The 27,915-nt window shown below is 39.4% G+C and overlaps 1 protein-coding gene across 2 annotated transcripts in view; it reads left to right on the top strand.

Moving 5' to 3' along the window:
* CSMD1 (CUB and Sushi multiple domains 1) overlaps positions 1–27,915 on the top strand; it is a 1,991,107-nt gene that overhangs the window by 1,556,396 nt on the left and 406,796 nt on the right. For both annotated transcript variants that reach the window (XM_048845330.2, XM_048845329.2), the window contains exons 22-23: positions 12,236–12,405; positions 27,480–27,636. In XM_048845330.2, the coding sequence (XP_048701287.2) occupies positions 12,236–12,405; positions 27,480–27,636 (327 nt within the window). The remainder of the gene's footprint in view (positions 1–12,235; positions 12,406–27,479; positions 27,637–27,915) is intronic.

Raw genomic sequence — 27,915 nt, 5'->3', positions numbered from 1 at the left:
GTAGGGCATGACTTCTCAAGATCTCCTTGCATATTGGACTGAAAAGGGCCAGCAGAAATGCCAGAATCTAGATGCTGACTTTTCGCTGACAAAGCAAGAGTACACCAATTAGAATCGTTACCTGACCAAATCAATATTTGAATATATGAAGCCTAACAAACAGATTGGCAAGTGAGAATGGCTCATTTATTCACCTTCTAAGAAGAAAGTGTATGTTTTTTATTGCTGCCTGTTTTCTGATATCAAAAAGTAAAAGTAGGGAATGTTCTGCAAAGGCTTCAATGATTGGAAGATTACTGCATACATTGCCAATCATGCAATGAGTGAGCAGCTTACATTGCCAGTTAGCAGCTACCGTGCCCAAAAGAAAGTTAGTGGCAAATTGATACCCAAATGAAAACCAGTTTTTGGAAACTCATGCATATTGGAAGAACGTCCTCAGATGCATAGCTGAAACCACAGTTTTTCTTGCTGAGTGTGATCTGCAATTCTGTGGCTTAGGTGAGACTTTTGGATCAAAACACAATGGCAATTACCTTGGCGTTCTAGGGCTAATCGCTAAGTTTGATCCTTTCTTAGCTCAGCACATCAATGAACATACAAATCGTGGAAAAGGCCATACATCATATCTATCAAAGACTATCTGTGATAAATTAATTGCACTGCTGGCAAAGATGAGGCTATCATCCATTGCAGATGAGATCAAAGATATGGGATATTTTTCAGTGTCCATCGACTCAACACTGGATGTGTCACATGTAGATCAGCTGACTGTCATCTTGTGTTATGTGCTACCCAGTGGACCAGTTGAGTGTTTCATGACCTTCATAAACATTACTAGCCACACAAGAGAGAAAGTTGCCTCGTATCTATTCGATTTCCTCCCCGAAAATGGGATTGACATCAGCCTTTGTTGTGACTAAAGCTATGGCAATGAAAGTAATATGAGTGGCAAATAATCAGAAATGCAGGCAAAGATAAAAGAGCACAATGTTTTGGTTGATTACATACCATGTGCTGCACATTCACGCAACCTTATTGGCCAGTCTGCCATGGATTGTTGTGTTTAAGCAGTTTCTTTTTTTGGATTTGTCCAAGAATTGTACTTTTTTTTTTCTCTCTGCATCAAACAGTCATGGGATGATTCTTAGAGATTCACTACCAAAAGGATGCCCAGGGCCCAAATCACTCTCAGGGACACGGTGGAGTGCCAATGCTGAAGCTGTGAATGCAGTTGTTCTGGGAAACCCCGACATCCTTGAAGCATGAGATAGCTTCAAGGATGATGAATCTCAAAAATCAGCAACAAGAAAAGATGTGAAGATCCTGAGTGATAAAATGCGCACTTTGGAAACTGATATTTTGTGTGAGGTCTGGAATGATATACTTCAGCCATTCAGCACCGTGCAGTCTAAGCTTGCAAAGTGCTCAGATTGACCTTTCCACTGCTGTAGACCTAATGAGGAGTCTTGGAAATGTTCTTCAACAAAATGTGGGATCGTTTTGATGAGAATGAAATGCTGGTGGCTGCAAGAACTGCTAACCATGAGTATAAGTCAGCCAAACACCACAAAAGACAGAAGACATGAGACAATGAAAGTGCCCACTCATTCAGTGACAAGGAGGCCTTCAGAGTTAATATCTTCATCATAATCATTGACAAACTGAAGAGGTCATTAGAACATCAGATCAAGGTTTACGAAAAGACTGACAAAACCTTTAGTGTACTGATAATTTTTTTGCCTAACATTTCAAGTCCTGAAGTCAGTGAAGGTCTCAAATGTCTGTGTCAGAAGTACCCAGACAATATCTCAGTAGATTTTACTGTAGTAAAGGATTTCTTCAATTTGTTGAATTCTCATCATTCTCAGATATATAGAGAAAATATGGCGAAAGCAAATCCATTTGGATGTACCAAGTTATCACTGAATCCAATGTGATAGAATGTTTCCCAAATGTTGAAACTGCATTATAGCTGTATTTGTCACTAATGATCACTAGCTGTAGTGGAGAACAGTCCTTCTCTCTTCTAACAAGGGTCAAAAATGTCCTCCAATGCACCATGACTCAAGAGCATCTCAGTGCTTTGTCCCACTTGAGCATTTAGAATGAAATTGTCAGGTCTTTGAATTACGATGACATCACTCATAACTTTGCCACAGCTAAAGCTAGGGAAACAAATTGTTTGTTTGAACAACTGAGTGTAGTGAGACTAGAATAAACTTGTTAATTTTACATAAATACATAATATGTACATATGTGTGTAGATAAATGATGACTTTATAATTTTTTTTGCAACATGTAATTCATACTTAGGACCTTCCCTCCCATTAGCCTTAGGCCCCTCATAACCTTAATCAGGCCCTGCTTCCTCCATTCTCTGCTGGCTGTGGGCCTCAAGGGTGTTCTGACATGTCCCAGTGCCTATGTCGGTAAGGAGTCATTTATGGAGCTTGGGGACACCTGAACGCAAATGTAGGTAGTTCAGAGCTGAATTCAGCAGAAGCCCCTTCCTCAGATAATCTCCCAGTTTAAAACAACAGAAATTCCTTCCTTAATAGCAGCTACCCTGAGTTCTCTGTCACTTTTTAAAAATTCATTTTGGGGCAACATTGAGGTTTGTTCCTTTTCTCCCAATTCCTTTTCAGCATCTCACTTCTCTCTCTCTCCTTTGTCCCTTCCCACCTATGTAGAAGCAGTAGAGAACTGCTGATTGGTTCAGCAGGAGCACTCATGAAATTTTAGCAGGGGAGAAAGAGACATAGATGGAAACCAAAGCAGACTTTATGCCCAAGAATGCAGCATTCCCCTGCCCACACGAGAACAGCAAGGACCAGGTGAGCAGCATGGCCCACTACAGGGCCAGACGCCCTGCTCCTCATCCTCAGACTGAAGAACAGACCTTAGCTAAGCCATTAAGAAAGGCAGTCACTGTTCCTAAATTACCTGGGAGTGGGTGGGCCAGGAAGTGTGGGGGAGGCTTTTAATAGAAACACTCACAAATCTTTAAATCCATAGATCACATTTGAAAAGTGCTCATGTAATACACATTGAAAAATAAGGAACTTAAGTCAAATATGACCATTTGAATGTGCGGAGTTTTTCTGAGCTATTAAACAATAATTTAATTCTAATATATATTTTTGTACAATCTAAATAAAGTTCCATGCCCAGAAAAGTCCTTCTGACTTTTTTACATGCAGTGTATATATATATATTTAATCACTGCCTATTCAACTCAAACTCAGCATGCTACCTATATGGTCTGATGAGAACAAAGTAGTTCTATTTTCAGTCTAAATCAGGAATAACATGCTGTTTCTTTCTTTTTCTTTTTCTTTTTCTTTTTGAATTCTTTAAGCCTCAAACCATTGTGAACAAGTTAGCAGACTCCCCCCATGTCCTTCCTGGAGCATATCTCAAGAAGCAGGTTGCTTTGTCCTTCTGCATGCTAGTTTCCTTTCATTTATTTTGACTTGTAAGGAATTAGCATGGTGTTGGCAGCTTCAGAGCAACTTCCCTGCTAGTTTCATGTATTTATGTCCCATTTACCAAAGACAGACTTTTACAAATTTCCCTGATGCCTTTATTAAAACAATCTTCATCACTCAGTGCTTAGGCTTACTTGCATAATGTATTTAAGATACTTGAACAAGATGACAGTGTGGCTATAATAAATTATTCTAACTACAATATCTAATGAGTAAATATTATTTGATCCTAAATACATAAGATGAAAATGAAGATTAGTACATAGAACTTTTCCCTACGAGAAGAGAGAGAGATATTACTGACTGGATTGATTCCCCCAAACTGTGGGTCTTCATGAGCCAGTTTTCAAAGTGATTATTCACTGGGAGAAGATTTATATGCAAAAGAGGAGAATGTGAATGACTGTATCAGTTATTTCGTAGTTGAATTAGCTGCTTTGCACAGAAGGTGTTGCTGTGGATGGCAGTAGCTTTAAACAAAACAAAACACGTCTAAAATAAAGAAAAATGAGAAGACAGACTAACAGACTTCAAAAATAAATATTGCAACAGTTGTAGATTTTAAGAAATCTACCTTATGTTATTCCATATGTACCTCATATGTACCAAGGGACGTACTGGCCCACGCTTCCAGCAGCCCCCATTGTCCTGGAGCAGCGAACCGCGGCCACTGGGAGCCACGATCGGCCGAACCTGCGGACGCGGCAGGTAAACAAACCGGCCCAGCCCAGCAGGGGCATTCCCTGCACAAGCAGCGGAACAAGTTTGGGAACCACTGCTTTAATCATTCTTGTGGCTCTTCTCTGAACTCTCCAATTTATCAACACCCTTCTTGAGGTGTGGACAGCAAAACTGGACACAGTGTTTCAGGAGTGGTTGCTCCAGTGCCAAATTTAAAGGTAAACTGACCTTACTACTACTACTCAAGATCCCCTGTTTATGCATCCAAGGGTCACATTACTCCTTTTTGCTACAGCGTCACACTGGGAGTTTAAGTTCAGATAATTATCCAACGTGACCCCCACAAATCTTTTTCATAGTCAGTGCTTCCCAGGATAGAGTCACCCAGGCTTACATGCTTTGTTCCTGAATATATACATTAATATTTAGCTATATTAAAATGCATATTGTTTGTTTTTGCCCAGTTTATCAAGTGATTCAGATTGCTCTGTATTAATGAACTGTCTTCTTCATTATTTACCACTTCTCCAAAGTTTGTGTGATTTGCAAACATTATTTTTATTGATTTTATGGTTTCTTTCAGGCCATTCATAAAAATGTTAATAGTGTAAGACTAAGAACTGATACCTGTGGGACTCCCACTAGAAACACACATGTTCGATGATGGTTTCCCAATTACAGTTATATTTTGAGGCCTATCAGTCAGCTATTTTTTAATCCATTTAATGTGTATCATGCTAATTTTATATTTTTCTAGTTTTTTAATCAAAATGTCATATGGTACCAAGTCAAACACCTTACAGAAGTCTAAGTATATTACATCAACACTATTACCTTTATCAATCAAACATAATCTCATGAAAAAAATATCAAATTAGTGTGATGGAATTTATTTTCCCATGTCCTTTAATTCTGTGCTAATCAAATCTTATATGATCTGTTGCATTATTTTACTTGGGATTGATGTCAGACTGACAGGCCTATAGTTACCCAGGTCATCCCATGTACCCTCTTAAAATATTTGCGCAACATTAGCTTTATTCCAGTCTTCTGCACCTTCTCCAGTGTTCTGTGTCTTATTGATAATCAAAATTAATAGTCTAGCAAGCTCCTCATCCAGATCTTTTAAAACTCTTCGATGCAAGTTATTTGGATCCATGGATTTAAAAATGGCAACGAGTCCTGTGGCACCTTATAGACTAACAGACGTATTGGAGCATAAGCTTTCATGGGTGAATACCCACTTCGTCAGATGCATGTCGTGGAAATTTCCAGAGGCAGGTATAAATATGCAAGCAAAAATGTCTGTCTTCATTAGATGCTGTTTAAGATCCTCCTGAGATGCTAATGGAATGGAAAGAATGTTATTATGTTCATTTTTTCTTAAAGAAAGCACAGAATTTTTTTTAACACTTCTGCCTTTTCTGCATCATTATTGATGATTCTACTGTTTCTGTCTAGTCTTCTAGCATATGGCTTCTGATGGCACAAACAATGAATTTGGTTTGGATAAGGGATGTAGCCACTGTATCACGGCAACATCATCTGGAGAGGTCAATCATATCCATCCCACGAAAGGGGAGTCTGTAATCAGATGGCGCATTGTTTGTTCTTTAATTCCATGAGAGTAGGGCAGGCCAAGGAGATCAAGATGCATCAGTGGTAAAGATATGAGTTAAACTTCCCATGATCAGAGCACATCCTGTTGTAAAGAAGAAAATATTTAGGTTCATTTGGTTGATCTGAGGTGTGTGTGATAGTTGATCCAGACAGACTAGGGGACACAGATCTGAGGTGTCCATCTGCCAATTTGTGCCATTGATCCAAAATATAGTCCCGTGCCACCAGTTGCCATTTTTCTTGAAAGTGGTTGTTAGATGTAGTGTCTGAGAGGCTTAACTATTTATGACTTTAACTAGTGTTCTTGATGTGGCTTTGAGATGAAATTGTGAAATAAGCTATCTTGATAGCTTGGTTGCGCACAGTAATCTAGTAATGGACCAATAGCATTATCAGGATTCATTTTTCCTAATTTACCTAAAAAACTACTTGTCATTAAGACTAATAGTTTTTACTACTGGGAGTAATCATCATGTCCGTTAGTGTTTGTGGCATGAGGTCCTAAAATCATAAAGACAAAGGGAATATTGTGGAGTGAAGCTTGGATGGAACATAAGGAGAAGAGGGATATAGGTGGTATTTGCATAAATAAGTAGAGATGAAGTTAATAGAAGGTGGCTTCAAGGACCTTGAGCTTCATATGGGGGACGAGTGAATGTTGTTGCCATTCAGGGAGTTTTACATAGCTGTGGTGGTTTCCTGTCTCCATGAGAGTTTGGTAAGGCTGGTTTTGTCATCATCATTGTTCAGTATCAGTCTGGATTGGTCAATGGATAAACTTGAAGAGGTACCTGTTGGTGTCATTGAGCTGAACACCATTCTGCTTTGAATTCTTGAATACGCCAGTGACTTCGTCTTGTTGGATCAGTTTGGTGAAGCGCTACAGCTCATGGCTGATTTTGTCAGGCAAGAAGCATCACGCATTGGTCTGGTTAGTAATCTGGATTAAACTAAATCCTTGGCCATTACTATCAAGCAGCCTCCAGCTCCAGATTACAACCATTTTAGTATTAACCTATCTAGATAGGACATCGAGCAGATGGCAGTTGTGAAATATTCGGACAGAATCTTAGACAGTACTGGAGGATGCTATAAAGATGCAGACACTTGTATAAACAGCAGCTGCTGTCATGTTTCAAGCCTTTCATCAGCCTTTGTGGGGACATCATGATATCAAACTTTTCAGGAAGCAGAGGATCTAAAAAATCATGGTTATGACAACTCTATTGTATGGAAGTGAAACATGGGTGCTTAGGAAAGCTGAAGAACACCAGACTGACATTTTCAGTTCCTGTTGCCTTCCTCAGATGCTCCATCTCAAAAGTCAGGACAAGATCAGAAAGGAGGATATTCAAAGCCTAATCCAACAACTGTCTCAGTCAGCATGGGTTTGGTTTCAGCGGCTTTCTTGATATGGACATTGTTGCAGTTGTGACAATATCCTGGACAAACCTTAAGAATTAAGTTAAACCTTGCTGAATTAATTTTAAGTATTTTGGGAGTCCATTGTATTGAAAATGATTGTGTACCATTTTAGGATTGTATAGAACTTCTTTAGGAGGAAGAAAGAATGAATGCAATCTTGGCAAAATGTTAGGAACTTTAAAGAGCTTTTTGAAATCGTGAACTTTTAAAATTAAGTGAATTTCCCAGGAAATCTCTAGAAGGATTGGGTATGCTAATATAATTCCTCTGGTTATCAGCTTCTTTGAAGCTTCACTCTGGAGTGTGGACCCATTGTCTTGCTGATGACCTATTCAAAGAGCCAAACTGGATAAATGAATGGCTCTCTGATTCATGAGGCTGCTTGTTTTTAACTGAAGTTGTGATGAACTTGTGACCACAGGAAAAACTGCTAATCATCAACCAGAACCCATGTTGGAGTTTGGGTGATCTCACATGTGTGTGTTCTTTTACTTTTTTTAATAATTCCTCTCTATTTCTTGTACCTTAAGAGTAAAATTTGCTTGCTTAGAAATAGCTGTGTGGTAGCTTAACTGAAAATTACACTGTGCCATCTCTGAAAAGAAGGGAAAACAGCCTCCTTAGGCAGCCTGACTTTTGCTCGGAATATCATAGGGTAGGCTGGGAACTCTTCAGCCTGGAAATACCTCAGTTGGAAGGGGTTAATACATTTCTCTTCATCCAAGAGAGGCAAGAACTGGACAGCTGGAAGCATGAGGATGGGTTCCTCCTGCTGGATCACTGGGGGATAATACAGGTGCAGTTGCCTTGAACTGTGATAGACACATGATTAGAATGGAAGACCAATGAATTCCAAAGTTTGTGTACCAAGCAATGCCAATACACAGCTGACAATCACGTGGGTGTCAAAAGTTTTGGTGGCACAATAAGATTGTCAGTGGTGGACATAAACTGAATATACACCCAAACCACGTTAAGTACCTTGCTAAACAGTAATTCAGGTGGCACTCAATTGTCAAGAAGACAAAGCCTCTGCAATTTTCCATGCCTCTGCACTATAAGGTGGGTAGAAAGCTGGCTAGATTGTCGGGCTCAACGGGTAGTGATCAATGGCTCCATGTCTAGTTGGCAGCCGGTATCAAGTGGAGTGCCCCAAGGGTCGGTCCTGGGGCCGGTTTTGTTCAATATCTTCATAAATGATCTGGAGGATGGTGTGGATTGCACTCTCAGCAAATTTGCGGATGATACTAAACTGGGAGGAGTGGTAGATACGCTGGAGGGGAGGGATAGGATACAGAAGGACCTAGACAAATTGGAGGATTGGGCCAAAAGAAATCTGATGAGGTTCAATAAGGATAAGTGCAGGGTCCTGCACTTAGGATGGACGAATCCAATGCACCGCTACAGACTAGGGACCGAATGGCTAGGCAGCAGTTCTGCGGAAAAGGACCTAGGGGTGACAGTGGACGAGAAGCTGGATATGAGTCAGCAGTGTGCCCTTGTTGCCAAGAAGGCCAATAGCATTTTGGGATGTATAAGTAGGGGCATAGCGAGCAGATCGAGGGACATGATCGTTCCCCTCTATTCGACATTGGTGAGGCCTCATCTGGAGTACTGTGTCCAGTTTTGGGCCCCACACTACAAGAAGGATGTGGATAAATTGGAGAGAGTCCAGCGAAGGGCAACAAAAATGATTAGGGTTCTAGAACACATGACTTATGAGGAGAGGCTGAGGGAGCTGGGATTGTTTAGCCTGCAGAAGAGAAGAATGAGGGGGGATTTGATAGCTGCTTTCAACTACCTGAAAGGGGGTTCCAAAGAGGATGGCTCTAGACTGTTCTCAATGGTAGCAGATGACAGAACGAGGAGTAATGGTCTCAAGTTGCAGTGGGGAGGTTTAGATTGGATATTAGGAAAAACTTTTTCACTAAGAGGGTGGTGAAACACTGGAATGCGTTACCTAGGGAGGTGGTAGAATCTCCTTCCTTAGAGGTTTTTAAGGTCAGGCTTCACAAAGCCCTGGCTGGGATGATTTAATTGGGTATGGGTCCTGCTTTTGAGCAGGGGGTTGGACTAGATGACCTCCTGAGGTCCCTTCCAACCCTGATATTCTATGATTCTATGATTCTGTGTTGATGATGGTCTGGGATCTGGTTAAGGGGAACTGTTTCCTAGACTGTGATTTTAGTAAATTAGAGGGGTCAGGGAAGAGAGGATGGTTGTAAATATTATGGAACATATTTTGGAAAACAAAGGGGTCATAATAACTTGGTGAACTTATTTTTGAATCCTCATCAACAATCCTTCTACTTCTCCATCTATTGTTTCTAGCTCTTAGTTGTCGTCATGTCTACCTTTAGACTGTAAACTCTTTGGGGTAGGAATTGTGTCTAGACATATCTTCAATAAAGCCCCTTGTACACTGTGGCCACTAAGAAATAATAATGATCATAGTTTCTTCCCCATTAAAATAATAATTCTCTATACAATTCATCTTCCTAATTGGGAAGCATATTTAATAGGTTTACATTTGTTTTTGCTTTTCCAGCTTAGTTCAATGTTAATTTTATATTACTTCACAGATATTAATACTGTGGGGCTATACCTGTTTTGTTTGTAATACCTACTGGTATTGTGTATGTCCTCCTGGTTCTCATTTGATTACTGGAAGAATATTATTTTTTAAAAAGTACTTTACAGCCAATGAGTTTTAGTTCTTTGAGGAAGATAGAGAAGCAACATGAACTGGGCCTAAGGAAACAAAGATATATGTATTCCTCAAGGAGTATTTTCATATTGATCTTTATCTGAGCAGACCCCTCTTTGTGGAAAAGTTTGTATAGGATATCTGAACTTTCTACGTGAGATAAGATGTCCTAAGTCTACTGCCAGAACTTTTGTTAATTATTTACAGACAGACGCCATCTGCAGTGGTTCTTCACTGGATACGTACTAATTTTAATGAAATTTTCATAATGTTAAATAAAATGATAAATACAGAAATATATCAAATTATATTTGTGTCAGCACTGTTGGCTTTGCATCTACTGACTGTAATAATGGCACTGAGTAGAACTGATTTTATATACTTAATTCCTTTCATAGATTCAGTAGGTTAAATTAGCATATCTATGATTTAACTGGGAATTGGTCCTGCTTTGAGCAGGGGGTTGGACTAGATGACCTTCTGGGGTCCCTTCCAACCCTTATATTCTATGATTCTATGATTCTATGACCATGTATAATATCTCTTGTATATGTGATAGGTCTTTTGTTAGGGGAAGATATCTTGCCCCTGACTTGGCTTGTGGAATTTATCTAAGATAGAAAATATATATATATGACTATTGACTCAGTGGCAGATTCTCCAGTCTACTAAAACATCTTTGTGTCATATATGCAGGGAAAAGTGGCCTTAAGTTTGGCTGGAGATATCCGTGGGAGAATCCCCCTGATAGGAAAGCTATCTGCTGGTGGAGGTGGCTACCTACTCTACCTTCTGTCCCCCTCACCCTAAATGTAAGGGGAAAGACAGTGCAACATCTGGGCAGGATGAGGAGGGGAGGAGGCATGGTGAGGTAGAACTTCACTACTTTTGATCCTTCACAAGTCAGGACTGACCTCTAACTTATGCCACGGTGGCATGGCCCTGAATCAAGGAGTCACAACCAGCTCCCTGATGCTTCCCTTCTTCATACTGTCTAAACGGATCTCAAATGGAGAGCAGGATCAAGACTTCTATGTAAGACCATCAGTGTCTTCTCTTTCTTCTTCTTGTAATCATTGGGAATCTATAATGAAATCAATTATAGCAGAGGAATTTAAAAACAAAAACTGCAATATTCTTTACGTTTTTCAGGAGCCAGAAACATCTAAAGTTGATAGTATCTGTCAAGGCCACGTTATACTTGGTTTTGGAGTCAGTCTTTTTGCAATTGATTTTCTATATATAGATATAATATAGGCATTTCTCCATGAGCATGTTCCCAGAACAATACACTGTATTTTATTTTTTGCCTGATCTTTAAGTCTTATTATTCAGTCCAATATAAGTTATATATATATATTTAAACGTCCTGTAGTATCTACCTACCAGTTTGTGACTATAGTTCAGAACAGGTAAATATAGTTCTGTATTTTTTTCCAAAGCTGCTAATATTTAGATTTTAAAATAGTATTTCATTCTTTTCTTCTTTGCTTAAGTCCTGAGTTTTGAAGCTATCACTTGTGACCTAGCATATCTATTTTGCATTCTTGATATACTTTTGTTACCCTTCAATCAGAAAACAAGCTAAGTCCACAGCCTAACCCTTTGCTTCATGCTGCACACCTTCCTTTCCAGACAGGCAATAAAACGACTCTCTTTACCGCTGAGAGGGAAGGGGACGTCTTTTCTGTCCACCCTCCAAACTGCTGGGAGAAGGCCTCATCCACTCTTTGCTTGTGAAGGAGGGTAGCTGTTGATTTCATCTTTGGCAGATGTCAGCAGCTTCTTTATTGCTGATGGAAGAAACTGTTCCAATAGCTATTATACTGTCAGATTTTTGTTTTTTACCTTAGGACTTGACTCTCCATTTTGTCTAGTATTTTTTATCAGGTAAAATAGGGAGTCAATGTGATCAGTGCTCCCCTTATTTCTGCCTAAGACCAGAACAGCTGTCAGATGTGCTTCAACAAAACATTTAATTTCTGTGTGATCAGCCCTCCCAGCTTGTGGTGGAGGTCCATCTGATGAGAGAACTAAAAGGGATGTTGAAGGCTAAGGGGACTAGACCAAGGTAACCTGAATCTCCCTTAGTCTAAAAGCGAAGCATGTGGTCATTGTTTTATGGTCGTTGTTTTGGTAGTTTGTCAATCGAAGATAAAGTACAGCAGCAACATATTTCTCTCAGATAGTCTCTATTACTTAAGTATTATAAAAGAGACTTAGTGTTAGTTTGAATATAATTATTATTTTATATTATTGAAATGGATAATCCACCTTTTTAATTTATTTTTAATGTGCCTATTTCCTTTAGCTGAATGTGGAGCAAGTGTCTCTGGAAATGAAGGAACATTGCTGTCTCCAAATTTTCCATCTAACTATGACAACAACCACGAATGCATCTATAAAATTGAAACAGAGGCTGGTAAAGGGATCCATCTTAGAGCCAGGACCTTTCAACTGCATGAAGGAGATATTGCTAAGGTAAAATAAAATCTGTTTCATTGTCTGCTACCCTTCACTTTACATGAGAAATTGGTGTGTGTGTCTATTTATGCAAATGAAATAGAGAATGAATTTTTATATATACATACATACATACAATAAAAAATTAATTCACTATTTCATTTGTATTCAATTATAAAGAAAGGTGATGCCAGTCAGCTGTGATTTATGTGTGTGTTTGTATATATATATATATATATATATATATATATATATAATATTTTGCTACATATACTATAACCCATAGCTGACTGGCATCACCTTTCTTTATATTAAATGCAAATGCAATAGGGAACTGCATTAAGATTGCAATACACCAAGTAGAAATATCATGCTATTATAATGATGAAAAGAAAACCTAAAGTATGAACCTGAATAATTTAAGAAATTGATTTCTATCCACAATGAACATGTTGTTTATATCCGCAGAGTTGTGAGTACTTTGTGAGGGCAGTATCTGATTCTGGATGGCCCTTTTATCCTTAAGGTTTTGCTTTTCAACTTTTTTTAACCTGTGCAATAATATTAATTAAGACATGACCAAATCACAAATATCCATCTCATCATTGAAAAATGTGATGAGTATAATCACCCATTGATCATGTGCTTTATTGACTACACAGAAGTGTTTGATACCATCCAACATGACTAACTTTTGAGGATACTGGCTGGTATGGGGATTTCAAAGCACCTCATTGAACTCATCACAAATCTCTACCACCACCAGCAGATCACAGTGTGAACAGTAGTAGGCAGAATTGGGCAGGATGTGAAACGAGGATGTATTCTGCCCCAAGCCTCTTTAACGTATATACCTAATTTATTATGAGACAAGCTTTGGAATGTTTTGATAAAGGAGCTGGGATTTCCATCGACGTCAGATCTGCTGATAACACAACATTCTTTGCTGCAACCGCAGATGCAATGCAACAAATGTTGGGGTATGTAAAAACAGTTAGTGTAGAATATGGGCTGCTCCTGAATGTGATGAAATCAAAATGTATTTACATTGATACTAGCAAAAGCAAGATGCAAGACAACATCATGATTAACAGACAAGCTGTATAAGTAAATAAATTTAATTGTCTCAGATCGTATATATCCAACCAACAAGGCTATTCCAAAGAAATCAGAAGATGACTAGGGATGGCTCGCTCAGCTTTTGACTTCCTTAAGAAAATGTGGAAAAAACATGGCATCTCAAAATGTACGAAGGTGTGTCTAGTGAAAAGCCTTATTTTTTACTGTAGAGATTTATGGATGTGAATCATGGGACGTTAATGCTTCAGAAAAGAAGAAAACTGAACAGTTGAAATGTGGTGCTGCTGAAGACTCTTGTCTATCTCCTGGATGGAATCAAAGATGAATGCTTATCTTAGAAATATTATTGGAGAGAAGTAGACCCTGATGTTGGAAATCAAAGATATAAAATTATGTGCTTTGGTCATATTAGGTGTAGAGGTTGGAAATAACTTCGAGAAAGTTATTGAAAGAATGGTGGAAGGTCATCGTAGGGGATAACCAGTGAGGAGATGGATGGATGTGTATGGCAGATCACTGGAAGTTATCAGTGCTCAAAGTTTCGTAAAGGCTTCTGAAAATTCCATGAAGCACTGACATTCATACATGAATAAATGTATTTAACAATGTTAATTTAATTTAAAAGTATTTTTGTTGCTCATTTGAGAAGAGAAGAGCTATACTACCGTTGTTAGTGCTGCGAAGTGTTGTTAAGACTGCTAAGTGCTGCTGTTCCTTGAGCTTCAGTGTTAGCTGCACTAGCAGAGAGTGCAGCTGGCAGATTCCGCAGACCTTGCTGGTGTTCATAAAGAAAGACCACAGGTTTGGTGATGAAAGCACTTGGCCAGGTTTATTGTCGATAAAGCACGGTACTATTGTCCAGGCTCAATGGTTACAGATTCACTAACACATGTATGCTCGCGACAATGGTACCAATTCAATCAGCACACCACGAAGCTGTCCCCTAGACTTGCACAAAGATGCCCCTCCTATGACTTCTACTTTTATACATTGATACAGACAAGTTACATATTACATTCCATATGTTGCTACCATCCTTGAATCTGCTAGTTTGAACAAAACATTTTCATCCATTACCCTATCATCCCCTCCTTATCTTATGAGGGGTAAGTGTGTTCTTGTACCATCTCTTGTGGAATTTGTTTACACAGCTACTTGAAAACTCTGGGTGTTCTGGTACTATCCTCTCACGTCAGGAATGTGCTTACTTGGTTAGCTGACACCTAATGTGTTACTACTCTGCCAAGGCCAGGCCTACTTTCATTCACCCTTTTGGCTATGCCCAGGGCTCCACCAAGACCTACAACTACAAGACTGTAACTGTAATACTGTTGCAACAAAGACGCAGACCTATGATTACAGAAGGCCTATTTTGCCTTTCTTACCTCTCTAAATAGTCCCATTGAGAAATAATACTTGATTTATACACACTTTGAAAATCTACTTTCATATTTTTAATGCACCTATGGGCATAGTTTTTTCTGCACTCACGCCCCCACTTTTTAAAAATAACTCTCATATTTTACAAGGCAGAAAAACACATAACTGATCTAAATTATCTGGCATATCCTAAATTACTACTTCATATTTATGTTTCTGACTTCTCAACATTGGACAGTGCTTGCAGTGATCACATAACTGAGTTTGGTTATATAACTTCCAAGTTTTAACTTTCATGATTATGTTCTAGTTTCGATGATAGTAATAACTGTTTACTTTTGTGGCCTGGCGGTGCTATTGTAACTCTCACTGAATAGTTGGTTATCCCACAAATAGTTCAATTGATTTAATGATAAAAGGGTCAAAATGTAATTGCCTTACTCATGTGTGGTTTCCTATTGATGTGAATGAGGCTACTCATGTGAATAAGGAAATCAAAATTGGGTCCTATATATGCTCTTCAAAATATAGTATAGATATTGAGGGATATAAGGGAAGTAGGAGATATTAGAAAAGAGGAATGGGAGGGTGTGTCAATGTTTCCCACTTTTCCAAAGGGAGAAACTGGTATCTCTGTCAAGAAAAGGATATGTTTAATAAACACCAAAATGATATTTTGAATTATAGAGCAAAATTTTCCCCAAATGTATGTTGGACTCTGATGACAGAAATCAGGAAGCTGGGAACCTGCTGGTAGAAAACCCACTCTTCTGTGTGTAAGGTAGGTTGGAGGTGTGGGAGTGTAGGAAATGGCCACAACCTCACCCTATGCTGGACGATCTAGAGAGGGCCAAGTACTGCCTGAAAAGTGAATATAGAAGACTGGGAACAGGGAACATGTAGGATGCATGGGTCCTCAGTGTAGTCTCTGTTGGCTAATCCCTTACTGAACCCTTACTGGTATCTAAGACCCAGATCCTAGGCTGCAACTGCTGCATTCAGCCCAGTTTAGGAGGTAAGGTGCAAAGATAGCTTTAAGCTTTTCATCCCATGGTTCTTCGGTAATTTGGGTGCTGGCTGCCAATAAATTCTAAGGCCGTGTCCTTCTGGCAATGCAGAATCATTAGGAAATAAGGCTGACTTGATGATGCCTCCATTTGCCAGAAGCATGTTTTTTGTGCCAGGGTCAAAGGAGCTGTTGCAAGGGGAATCCTCCTCCAGTTGGTTAAACTGTTTTTAGGGAAGCTGCCCCATCACATGTGGAAATCGATGCCTAAGACTATCCTCCCATAGTGTAACTCCTGAGAAGAAACTAGATTGCCTTTCTCCACTCAGCTCTACTTTTAGAGATACAAGTGGCCTATTGCAATTTAATAATCTTCTTTCAGTGACTGTCCATATGTTTTCCACTTCTGGTGCCCATGTGACCCCAGGTACATGAGATTGGATTCTTTTGGCCAGCAGTGTCTGCAGGTGTCCTGCACCCAGAGTGTCCTCCTGTCCTTCCCCTACCTCTTCAAGGGCATAAAGGGCAGAGCAGGCCCAACAGCCCTTTTGTTCTTTCTTACCACCTGTAGCTGCAAAATGGAAGCCTGCAGTGCCCATGTCCCTGGATACTGAGCAAAACAACTAGCCTTATTTGTACGGAGTTATTGAAGTTTGTGTTAGTGTATAATAATGTAGGGTTGCCCACTGGCAAAACAACAAACAAGAACAAAAATATTCTCTTAATGTGACGGAATCTTTTTTTTGTAGTTATGGGCATTATTACTGTGAATAAACTGAAGTCTTCCAACTTCAAGAACTCCCCTTTGTATGAAGTGGCTATGTTGCTTAACAATGGTCACCTAAGATGTCTTTTTGCCTTGGGGAAGGGCACATCCCAAAGAATGGCTCTGTCTGTCATTCCTTGTCAAAAAGAACAGAGAAAATTACAGAGATTCACCTCATATTTTTTCTGTTAGTTCATTCTATGAGGCCTGCTTCTGGTCCTACCAGGGGGAGGAAAAGATCACCCCATCTCACTCCCTCAAAGGGTAGCTCAGGACCTGGTATATGTCTACTCTGAATTTTAAACCCAGAGCAGGGAGTCTCAGAGGCCAGAGACTCAGGCTCATGCTATGGTGTTTAAAACAGCTGTGTAGACTTCGGACTTAGGCTACCAAATTGGTCAGTTCCTTTATTGACCACATACTACTGGATCAACCAGAGAAGTTTGGGGATATCCTCTCCAAAGGGCAGCTGATTTGAAGAACAGCTAGTCATTATGCACCATGCTTCCTGGCCTAAAGCCTTTGGAATCCTGAGAGAAGTTCAAAACACTGGTGAGGACTTCCCCTTCAATGGAATAAAGCAGTTTAGTGAATCTACAGACAAATCCTTACACTTCTTGAAGGATTCAAGGGCCATGCTTTGCTCAGTGGGAATCTATATCTCTGAAAACAAGAGAAAAATTATTTGACTACAGACAGGACAAAGATCCCATCTTGCTCAGTTTCTGGCCTGTCAAAGAATAAAAGTCCTTAAGAGAGGGCTGCCATTTAAGAAAAAATCTCCAGCCTTCACGGTAACAGCAGTGTAGCCTTTGACTTTGAGCAAACACTCATTTTGATGATTCGATCAGGGTTGTGAACTGTCCCACCATCTGGATCATCAGCTGCATTGTTTTACCCATTTCCTCCAACCCATTGTGGAGCACCTTTCTCACTTGATTCCATTGGTCACTGTGCCTCAGTGGGTCACAGCTGAGAATAACAGATTCAGGACAAACTGGTGAGAAATAGGGCAGACTCACCCCAAAGTGGTGGTTATTCTACCATGAAATACACCAAGCCAGTAACAAAAGTAAAATTCTGTCTCACTATACTGGTTAGCAAGAAGTCAAAAATGCAGTCTCCTTGGGCATTTGAGCACTTATTTCACCGCCCAGACACTAGACTTTATGATGAGTGGTTATTGAAAACCAGTTTAATCAAACCAAGGGTCCTTCTGATCCCAAGAGATCAGCCCACAACCAGGTCAATAGATATCTCAGATCTTACCCAATAATCACGCCATTGCCAATCTAATATCTAAAGGGTTTATTTATAAGAGAAGAGAGTTAAAAATGGTCAAATATATCATATATATACAAAAAAGGCTATGTTGGTTATGTTCTTATATCAGGTTTGTAGCAATGATGTTACAGACTGCTAGCTTGTAAAGTCTCTGGTAATTTCCAAAAGATTGGAAGGGGTCCTCAGTCCATTGATTGGAATGCTTCTTTTACTGGAAGTCCATTGTCCAGAGATCAGAGCAGGAAATAGGCAAAATGGAGATGTTTCCAGGATTTTTTATATCTACTTCCATGTGGAGGGGTTGCTCTCAGTCTTAGTTTGTGGGAAATTACAGGCACAAGATGGTGTCCAGGGTCACATGAGCTAGTCACATGCCCCTTGCATGATCTGATGACTCATAGGAGCAGCCATTACTCATATTCTGGCTAAAGCATCCACAGAAAGGCTCACTGGGTGGGGACAAGCTTCTTGTATGGCCATTATGTTCTTTAATGGGCCATCAAATTGCATTATCCGTTCACAGTGTGCTGGCTAGCCTGGATGTAAACTACCTTGTGCCTGTTAACCCAGGAGCAAACATCTGAAATACTGGCACATAGTCAATATTCATAACTTTAGATACAAAGATTATACATACATACAAACAGGGTAATCATACTCAGCAAATTGTAACCTATTCATTAACACCTTACATGATATACTTTGTACAAGATTTGTTGCAATTGTCTAACAGCAACAATATTAATGATATAAATGGTTATGTTTCAATCATACAGCATCAAACCTTCCTAGAACTAATAGCTCATTTTACTAGATAATTGTCTACTTCTGTAGTGCTGTTGAAAAATGTTCCAATTGAAGAAATTTGTAGAGCTATTATATGAGCGCACACAAAGATGCTGCTTTTGGAAATGCCGTTCTTCAAAAAGTCTTAGACCGAGCTCCTAAGCAGCCATCTTCAAGCATATTGCTTGGGAATCTCGTGAAGTGGCTCACCCTTTGGGACATTACTTGAAGAAGAAGGAGAAGTTACTTACCTTGTATAGTAACATGAGTTCCTTGAGATGTTTGCCCCTAGGAGTACTCCACTACTTGCCCTCCTTCCCCTTTGCTTCAGAGTCTCATCTTGACAGGAATTTGTGGTGGAGAAGAAACTGAGGGTGGTTTGTCCAACACTGCCCTACATACCCTTGGTACATGGCCTGAGGATAGTTAGGGTGCATATTTGGAGTAAATGGGCACTGCTACCAAAAGTCTCTGACTAAAGGACATGGGTTGCATGTGCACCTAAAGTGGAGCATATAAAGACAAATATCTCAAAGAACTCCAGTTCCCGAACAAGGTAAGTAACCTACACTTTTCTTCATAAGCTTCTGAATGCCTCAGGAAGGTGTCCTCTGCCTACTTTCTGATGTCCCATTCCTATGATCTTTTGGCTCTGAGAGAGAGAGAAGTTCCTGGTATCACAGGCCTAGAGGTTCTAAGGATGCATGCCCCATGGTATGTACCCCGTAGGCCCCAGTTCTCATTCCCATCCCAGTTCTGACACTATGGGGCCATTGGGGCATGCAGCCTGACAGAATAATTTTATCTGTTGCCCATTTGAGGATGAGATTCACCTCCCCTTCTATAGCTCAAACAGCTCATAGGACATAGGTGGTGCTCTCCCACATCGAGCAACAAGAGTAGGTATCAGATTAAAAGCAACCTCAGACTAATAGGTAGAAAATTCTGACAGGTATCTCCTTATCTTCTCTGGACAAAGGTGTAGTGCCTGCAACACTATCTCAGTCTGAAGACAGACAAATATTTCAGGATCTTTTCCACCACATGTTAAATACCTGAGAAGGTGACACAGGAAAAATCACAAACTCTTAAATATCTTACATATATTATTGCCTAGTTGTTTGGCTGTGCCAATTAACAATGGTTTACTGGAGACAGCAAGATATATCTGGCAGACACTGGCATCTATTGCACCAGCCTCCAAAAAAAGTGCACAGATGCTACCAGGTAACCTTCATCTAGATTTGATTATTTTTTATACCCATCCAGTCCTAGGTTCCCTAGAAAGGGATCAGGCACCAAGGGCTGCTGAAAACAGCACCCAGAGACAAAAAAACAAAATGTCCAGATTTCTTTGGAAGGAAAATTTTCTACTCAGCAAGTCTTCACTTTACATATCTCTAATTATTAGACCTTGTTAACGGCAAATGACTACCTGAATTGGCATAAAATATCAGACATTTTGGATAAGCTCCCTCAAGACAGCAGGGAAGAGCTCAAATCTATAATTGCTGAAAATCAGCTGGTAGTGTGGATTTACTTTCAGGCAGTTACTGTATGCCTTGGATATAGCAGTGAGGTCCATGGCAACATACATTGCCATGCTTCTTGGTTGCAGATATCAGGGATTCCTAAGGACATACAAACAATGGTTAAGCCCACCTTCAAGCAGTCATTCTGAGGCCTTGATTGAGACCCATTATGGTGACATGTGCATGATCTTTACCCCTTTTTGGGGGACTGGCTTTGTTGTTTTCAGGGGGACTAGAATCTTATCACTCCACACCTAGAGATCATCAAACTGGGATAGTCCATACAATTTCAGAGTTTACCAATCCCTCATCTTCTATTGTTTGTAGAGGTAAGAATAAGAAAATTGTCCATTATGTTAAGAGAGTCTAACCAAAATATCCTTTTGTGCTGGCTGTGAACAATCCATGGGTACTGAGAAATGGCACTTGAGGAATCCAGTCATGATTTAGGCTACTTAAACATTCCCTCATCCTGTCCCTATAGATTGTTTTTTGTGCTTCCACTTCTATTGCCACTCGGACACTTGCAGAAGCCGTTTAAATCAATGGTCATAAATAATGTCTAGTCACTTGAAGGGAGAGGATTTTTCAAGGCTGAATGACACCAGGGCATCCCAATCAATTCACCATCACTTTCGAAGCAGGATGATTTATGTTAAAAATATGAGGTTGTTGAGGACATGGTGTGACAAAAGGCATGAGATTCAGATGTAAGGCTCTTAGGGACAGATATGTAAAGGTATTTACATGCCTAAAGATGCAGATAGGCATCTAAAGCCAGATTTTTAAGGTATTTAGGTGCCTAATGATGCTGATACGTGCCAAGTGGGGTTTTCAGAAGTGCCTAGGTGCCCAAATCCCAAGTACCTTTAAAAAGTTCACACTCAGTGCTTACTCCTATGAAGCAGAGCACACGTAGCATTAAATATTCACTAACGTCCTGCCCCTTGTTTTCAGGGGCCCAAATGAAGGTATGTTAGGGACCTGATTTTCAAAGGCTAAGTACTTTCTGAAAATCTGGATCCTTTAAGTGACTTGAGTGGGTATCCAAAAAAATGGAGGGACCCAAAAATCACTAGTCTCTTTTGAAAACTCCACCTGCCCTACAAGCAGAGAGTGCATTTTTATAGGAGCTCAATGTTATTCACTTAAATTCACTGGTAGGTTAGGAAATGCCTTTCAAGGTAGCTGAGATTTTAAATACGTTGGATTGAACATGCTCATGAAAAGCCTAGGCACAGAAAGACAATTTTAGGACAGAGTATCAGCTGTTTCCCACAAATTAAGCATAGAATGGACAGTAAAAGTATAAGCTTCCTCCACTGCCTCAGAAAACATGTCTCAGCCCTGAACGGTATGATGTTTCTCTCTTGGGTTGGTCCTTGGCATTATGGTCTCCTAGCATGGAGCTCTTAATAGAGACTTCCAATAAAATGACCAATATTGACAGTATTTTCTATAATATGGAAAGCTGTCCACTAAATATTGGACTCCAAACACCAGATAACTTATGTAGGTCACAGAACAGACATCAGCTTGTAAGGACTTTAAAATCCATATTGATCAAAGCTGGAGTTTAAAGTTTATTCCTGGGAAAATTCTGCACCAGAAAAGTAAAAATTCTCCACACAGTATTTAAAATTCTTCATATTTTATTTGTCAAAATAATACAATATAATCATGCCAGTTTCAATTATTTTTGTAATTTATTTCAAAATACCTGTCAGCAAGTATGTCTGTAACAATACAGACAAAAAAAGAAAACAGATTCAAGACATAGTTTTATTTTTTGGACAAACAGATTCCTTACTAGGCATATTAATACAGAACTTTGAGTAATTCATTTAAACTACAATACAGAAATGTATTTCCAGTACCCCTCAGAAGTCAGTGCAAAGGACTGAGGGGTAATGGAGGAGCTGAGGGAGAGGGAAGGAGCCTGACAGGGAAGGAGCCTGGAGATTGTTGGGTGGGGGTGGGAGAGGTATGGAAGAGGGGTTTTTTTTGTGGGTGAGGGGAGGGAGCAGGAGGATTGTTAGGGAGTTGGGGAGCCTCCCCTATGCAGACCCTGACTGACCCCTGGCTTCTCCCATTCAGTCAGGCACATCTGCCCCAATCACCCTATGTCCCTGTAGCCCCTTTCCCCTTCCCCTGTGTCCCTACAAGCTCCCTACCACCCATCCCCTGTGGCCCTGCACCCCCTACCCCCGTCCCACTGTGGCCCTGCATGCCACATCCCATTCAGCCCTAAGATCAGTGCTCTCACCCCACTAGCTCCTGAGCCCATGCCCCAGTCTGCCCCTGGTACTAGCCCTTCTGAACCCCAGTATGTGACCCCCCCACCAGCAACCCCATGTACACTGCTCTGTCTGTCCCAGGCCTCCTCTCCTGGCCCTGCTGTGAGGAACGCAGCCTCTTCCCTGTCCTTCTTCAGCCATTGGCTACCCTCTCTTCTGTCATCAGAGCAGCCCCTGGTGGGCAAAAGGTGTAACTGCAGCAACTCTCCAGCAGAATCTGTATTCTGCAGAGAAAAATAAAATCTGCAGGGGGGTTATGAATTTGGTGCATGTGCAATGGCATAGAATTCCCCCAGGAGTAGAAGCTATAACATTGGTTATATTGGCTTTATAGCCCATATTCAATTATCTCTGCTAGCTACTTCCCAACGGTAGTAAAGAGATACATATGTATATTGTTTAAACCCAGTATTTGAACAACTCTATTTTTTTAATTATGGTTTCTACTTATATATTTTAATAAAATTATCCTCCTATAGGGTAAGACCTAACAAAAAAGCCATCATTTTGGCACAACGCTTCAGAAACATAATGTGTAAACTCCCTTTGGCTCAATAGGCATTTTTGAAATTATTACTTTTTTTTTTCATTTTGCTATTCAAAAATGAAAACATGAGATTTCATGAAAAGCCCTCTATGTGACTAAGCTGATCAATTCAAATTGGCAATGAAAAAGTCAAAAAGGAAAATGAAAAACAAATGAGCAAACTAAAAAAAATGCTAATTTTTAAAATAGTTTCCATTTTAAGAAATCATTTTTTTTTTAAAGATTAGAACGTTTCTGGGAAAAAATCTTTTAACTAATACCTGTTTTTTGAAGAAAAAATATTTCATTTGAAAAAAATGGGACCAGCGTTACCACTGGCGTCACTAATAATTGTAGGAGTTATGCTAGATATAGGAGTTAATTGTTTCACAACAAAACAAACCAATTTACCAGGGTATTATTGATTAACATCATTAGAATTACCTGCCTGAGTAAGTACTAATGGCATGAATAAGGGATATAGAATCAGGACTGTTGATTTCAGCAGGCCTATTTTTGTGATTAAGGAATCTTCATGTGGGTGAAGGTTTGCGCAATGGGGCCAAAGTTTGAAAACGTAAGGAAGGCAATGATTGTAGGTTGGGGGGCAGAGGATGAGGATTCAAATAAAAAAAATAAAAACAGAATAACTGTTATGTGAACATACCTAAACCACATAACTAGGTGAAATTGTTATTGTAATTCTAATCCATTCTTCCTCTAAATCCCACTCTATTAATTTAACATCATTAATTTTGTCATATCTAAAATGCAGACTGTAAACTCTTCACTGTAGGAACTACAAATGAAATGCTGAGCTTATTGATGTCAATAGCAGCTTTGCTATTTACTTCTGTGGGGCCAGGATATCATCCTGTCTCTTACCACACAACAGAACCACTAACCCAGGAACCTATCCTTGCAACAAAGCCCGTTGCCAACTGTGCCCACATATCCATTCAGGGGACACCATCACAGGGCCTGATAACATCAGCTACACTATCAGAGGCTCATTCACCTGCACATCCACCAATGAGATATATGCCATCATGTGCCAGCAATGCCCCTCTGCCATGTACATTGGTCAAACTGGACAGTCTCTACGTAAAAGAATAAATGGACACAAATCAGATGTCAAGAATTAGAACATTCATAAACCAGCCGGAGAACACGTTAATCTCTCTGGTCACGCGATTACAGACATGAAAGTTGCGATATTACAACAAAAAAACGTCAAATCCAGACTCCAGCGAGAGACTGTTGAATTGGAATTCATTTGCAAATTGGATACAATTAACTTAGGCTTGAATAGAGACGGGGAGTGGCTAAGTCATTATGCAAGGTAACCTATTTCCCCTTGTTTTTTACTACCCCCCCCCCAGACGTTCTTGTTAAACCCTGGATTTGTGCTGGAAATGGCCCACCTTGATTATCATACACATTGTAAGGAGAGTGGTCACTTTAGATAAGCTATTACCAACAAGAGAGTGGGTTTGTGTGGGGGGGAGGGGAAGAAAACCTGGATTTGTGCTGGAAATGGCCCAACTTGATTATCATACACATTGTAAGGAGGGTGATCACTTTAGATAAGCTATTACCAGCAGGAGAGTGGTGTGGAGGGAGGTATTTTTTCATGCTTTGTGTGTATAAAAAGATCTTCTACACTTTCCACAGTATGCATCCGATGAAGTGAGCTGTAGCTCACGAAAGCTTATGCTCAAATAAATTGCTTAGTCTCTAAGGTGCCACAAGTACTCCTTTTCTTTTTGCGAATACAGACTAACACGGCTGTTACTCTGAAACCTGTCTCTTTCATTTGTTTTTTAAACCACTTTTGCACACACTTGTTTACTGAAAAGTAATAAATGATGATGAGGATCAAAAGAGAAATGCATTATATTTTTGAAGAGTTGATCACAAATAACGCTGAGGTAAAAGCAAACCAGGAACTATCAACTAGTTGATAGCATCTATTTAATGATAGCAACCATAGGACAAATTACTTAAGTAAAATAAGCTGTTGCTTTATTACTGCTCTTTCTACATTGTTTCCAGTCATCTCAGTTTTAGTTAATGCAATTGTGATTCAAGGTGTGTCAAAGTGAAGTTTGGAAGCTGGCACTATATATCTTATCATACCAAAGCACAGTGGTGGTAATAAGGGTATCTCTAACAAAAAGGTAAGGAGGAGACCTTCACAGAGGGGACGTCTCACTAAATGTATTATCTTTTCTTTATATGAAGCCATTATGATTACCATAATCCTATATATAGAAACCTGCTGTAAAACCATAGTGGAAAAAATGATTGAGTTAATAGATAGCAGCTAATTTTTTTTCTCTCTTAAAGACTAATAACAAGATCGCTTTTCTTCTTTTAATATTAATTGCAAGTGGTACCCATGACATTAAATAAAGGTAATTTACATGATTTCTAAAACCAGGCAAAATATATTTTGTCTTTTACAAACCCAACAAATTGCAAAATGTATTTGATCAAAATTTTTAAAATAAATCCCACAGTGCCTCTATACACGAATTCAGTTTTCACAACAGATTTACAATCTTTGGAAACATAATTTTTAATTAAAATGCCAAAAGAACTGTAGTTTGTCCTGGGTCAGATCAGCACAGCACCACTATATGAAGAGCTGGACACATCTTGTGAGATATTCTCAGCACACTACCCCTGGTCCCAATCCTGCAAGGGCAGACACACTAGCAGGAAGTCATGGAGTTTAATGGGGCTCTGTGTGGGTGCAGCGATCTGTCTGCATGTAGGGCCCAAGATGCAAGCTATGAAATTCTCATTAGTGCTATGGTTAATACACATCTATGTGCTGTACATATTGCACAGGTAAAGCCCTGCATAATGCATTGTCCATGTGCTTCTTTACTTTTATGGTCAGAAGGTTCATTCTTTACATCTATATGTTTTTATCAAGTTAATCAGCTTTCATCTCACAGACCTGTCCAGAAATCAATATCCATATTAATTAATTTGTTGGTGCTCATGATGAGCTAAGCACTTTCCAGACATTCATTCCCAAAGATCTCATGGTATGAGGCCTTATCTACAGTGGGGATTTTTCCCAATTCCAGCTGTCGGCAGTCAGCCACAAGTGTGGCTGCATGAGTACAACCTCCCCAGTTTAGACAATATAAATAGATTTTCACCAGTGCATCTTGTTTTGGTTTCAAGCAGTAACATGCCATCCTGATGCAAATAATGACTTACGTCGTCTAAGCTTATCAGTCTTCAGAGGTGCAGTTAAACAGGTGACTGACCACTGAGGGCTGGAATCAGGGCAAATTCCCAGTGTAGACCAGCCTAAGGATACACAGATGAATAGACAGAGTTTAAGGAAAGGGGAACACAAATAGGGATTCTTATACAGGTCAGCTGCAGTCACATTAGGCAACACAGCAAAACTGGGTAATCGGGGTAGAGTTTTTATTGTGCATTAGAAACTAAATGTATAGAGTTGTCACCTTATTGTAGAAACACATTTTTTCACGGATCCTGTACAAATATTCTCATAGTGAATACATCTTTCATGGAAGCATACATTCAATGAAAGTATACATGCTTTATGTAATACTAAGAAAAAATAGTTTACTGAATTCATTTAGTGTCCTCAAAAATACCACAGGGGACCATTTGGGGACTTGGTGGCCTTGAATTTTTTTAATATAGAAGAAAACATAAAAAATCCCAAATCAATACTAGGTTCCCTTTATATCAGTCCTGTGTTCATGGCCAATCAAAAGGACATTTCTTTGACTGAACAATTTTAAAAGCATAGTGGTTAATGTTGATTTTTCCCATTGGAATAGTGCATATTAAAAACCAACTCCCCTGTAGTTTGTTTGGACAGTGCAGCATGCATCTCTCTGATGTGATATCAAATTATTACCTCAGGCACAGAGTCTGAAATAAAAAGTGACAGCTTGGCTTCAGTACCTCAGTCTGGCTTTTAATACATTCAGACATGAGGGAACAGAGTGGAAGAAGATTCACCCCATCCCTCCTTTGACAATGATTTTAGAAAAGACATCCTTCACTGAAATGTCACAAATCTTTCCAGCCTTTGTAAGTGGATTATGGGGGAAAAAACCCATGAGGTTATCAAACCTCTGAGGGTAGATCCATGTATAAATATTAATTTCATTCTAGATAATCTCACAAAATGTTTGTGTGTGTGTGTAGTGGAATATTTTTATCTTTCATCTGAATGCAAAACTAAGAAAGACATATAAGAAAAAATTGTCTTTTCTGTGCCCAAGATTACAGATTGTTTAGGAAATGGTTGTAAGAAAAGATTATCTATCTTAGAAGCAGCTTCATAGCTATTGTTTAAAAATAAATTAAACTAATTCAATTACTAGAAAATTAAATAACAAAGAGTTTCATGCTGTGATTTGATTTTTACAAGGTGTATGATGGAAAAGACAGTTCTTCTCGTCCTCTGGGGGTCTTCACTAAAAATGAACTGGTGGGAATGATCCTGAATAGCACCTCTAACCATTTGTGGATAGAATTTAACACCAATGGATCTGATACTGACCAAGGATTTCAGCTCACATACACCAGTAAGTAGCTCACAAAAAAACATGTGTTTTTGGAGGGTGAGGGAGGGGTGTGTGTTTTAAAGAGAGATATGTAACCATACAAGTTGGCTGACATGGTTTCTCAGAAAATGAGGAGCATTAGTACCTAGTTTCTATAGTGTTTGAGATTGCATTTTAATTCCATACACAGCTGGGTAGGTGGGGAATTTAAGTACATAAATAAAAGCAATATTTTGAATCTTTGCACGTTAGGAAAGTATTATCATTTGGTGAACAGAAAAGTGGGGATTGATTAAAAAA

The sequence above is a fragment of the Caretta caretta genome, chromosome 3 (assembly GCF_965140235.1).
Source record: "Caretta caretta isolate rCarCar2 chromosome 3, rCarCar1.hap1, whole genome shotgun sequence".
Lineage (NCBI taxonomy): Eukaryota > Metazoa > Chordata > Testudines > Cheloniidae > Caretta > Caretta caretta.
Note: the sequence above shows the minus strand (reverse complement) of the source record. Positions and strands in the feature narration are given on the sequence as shown.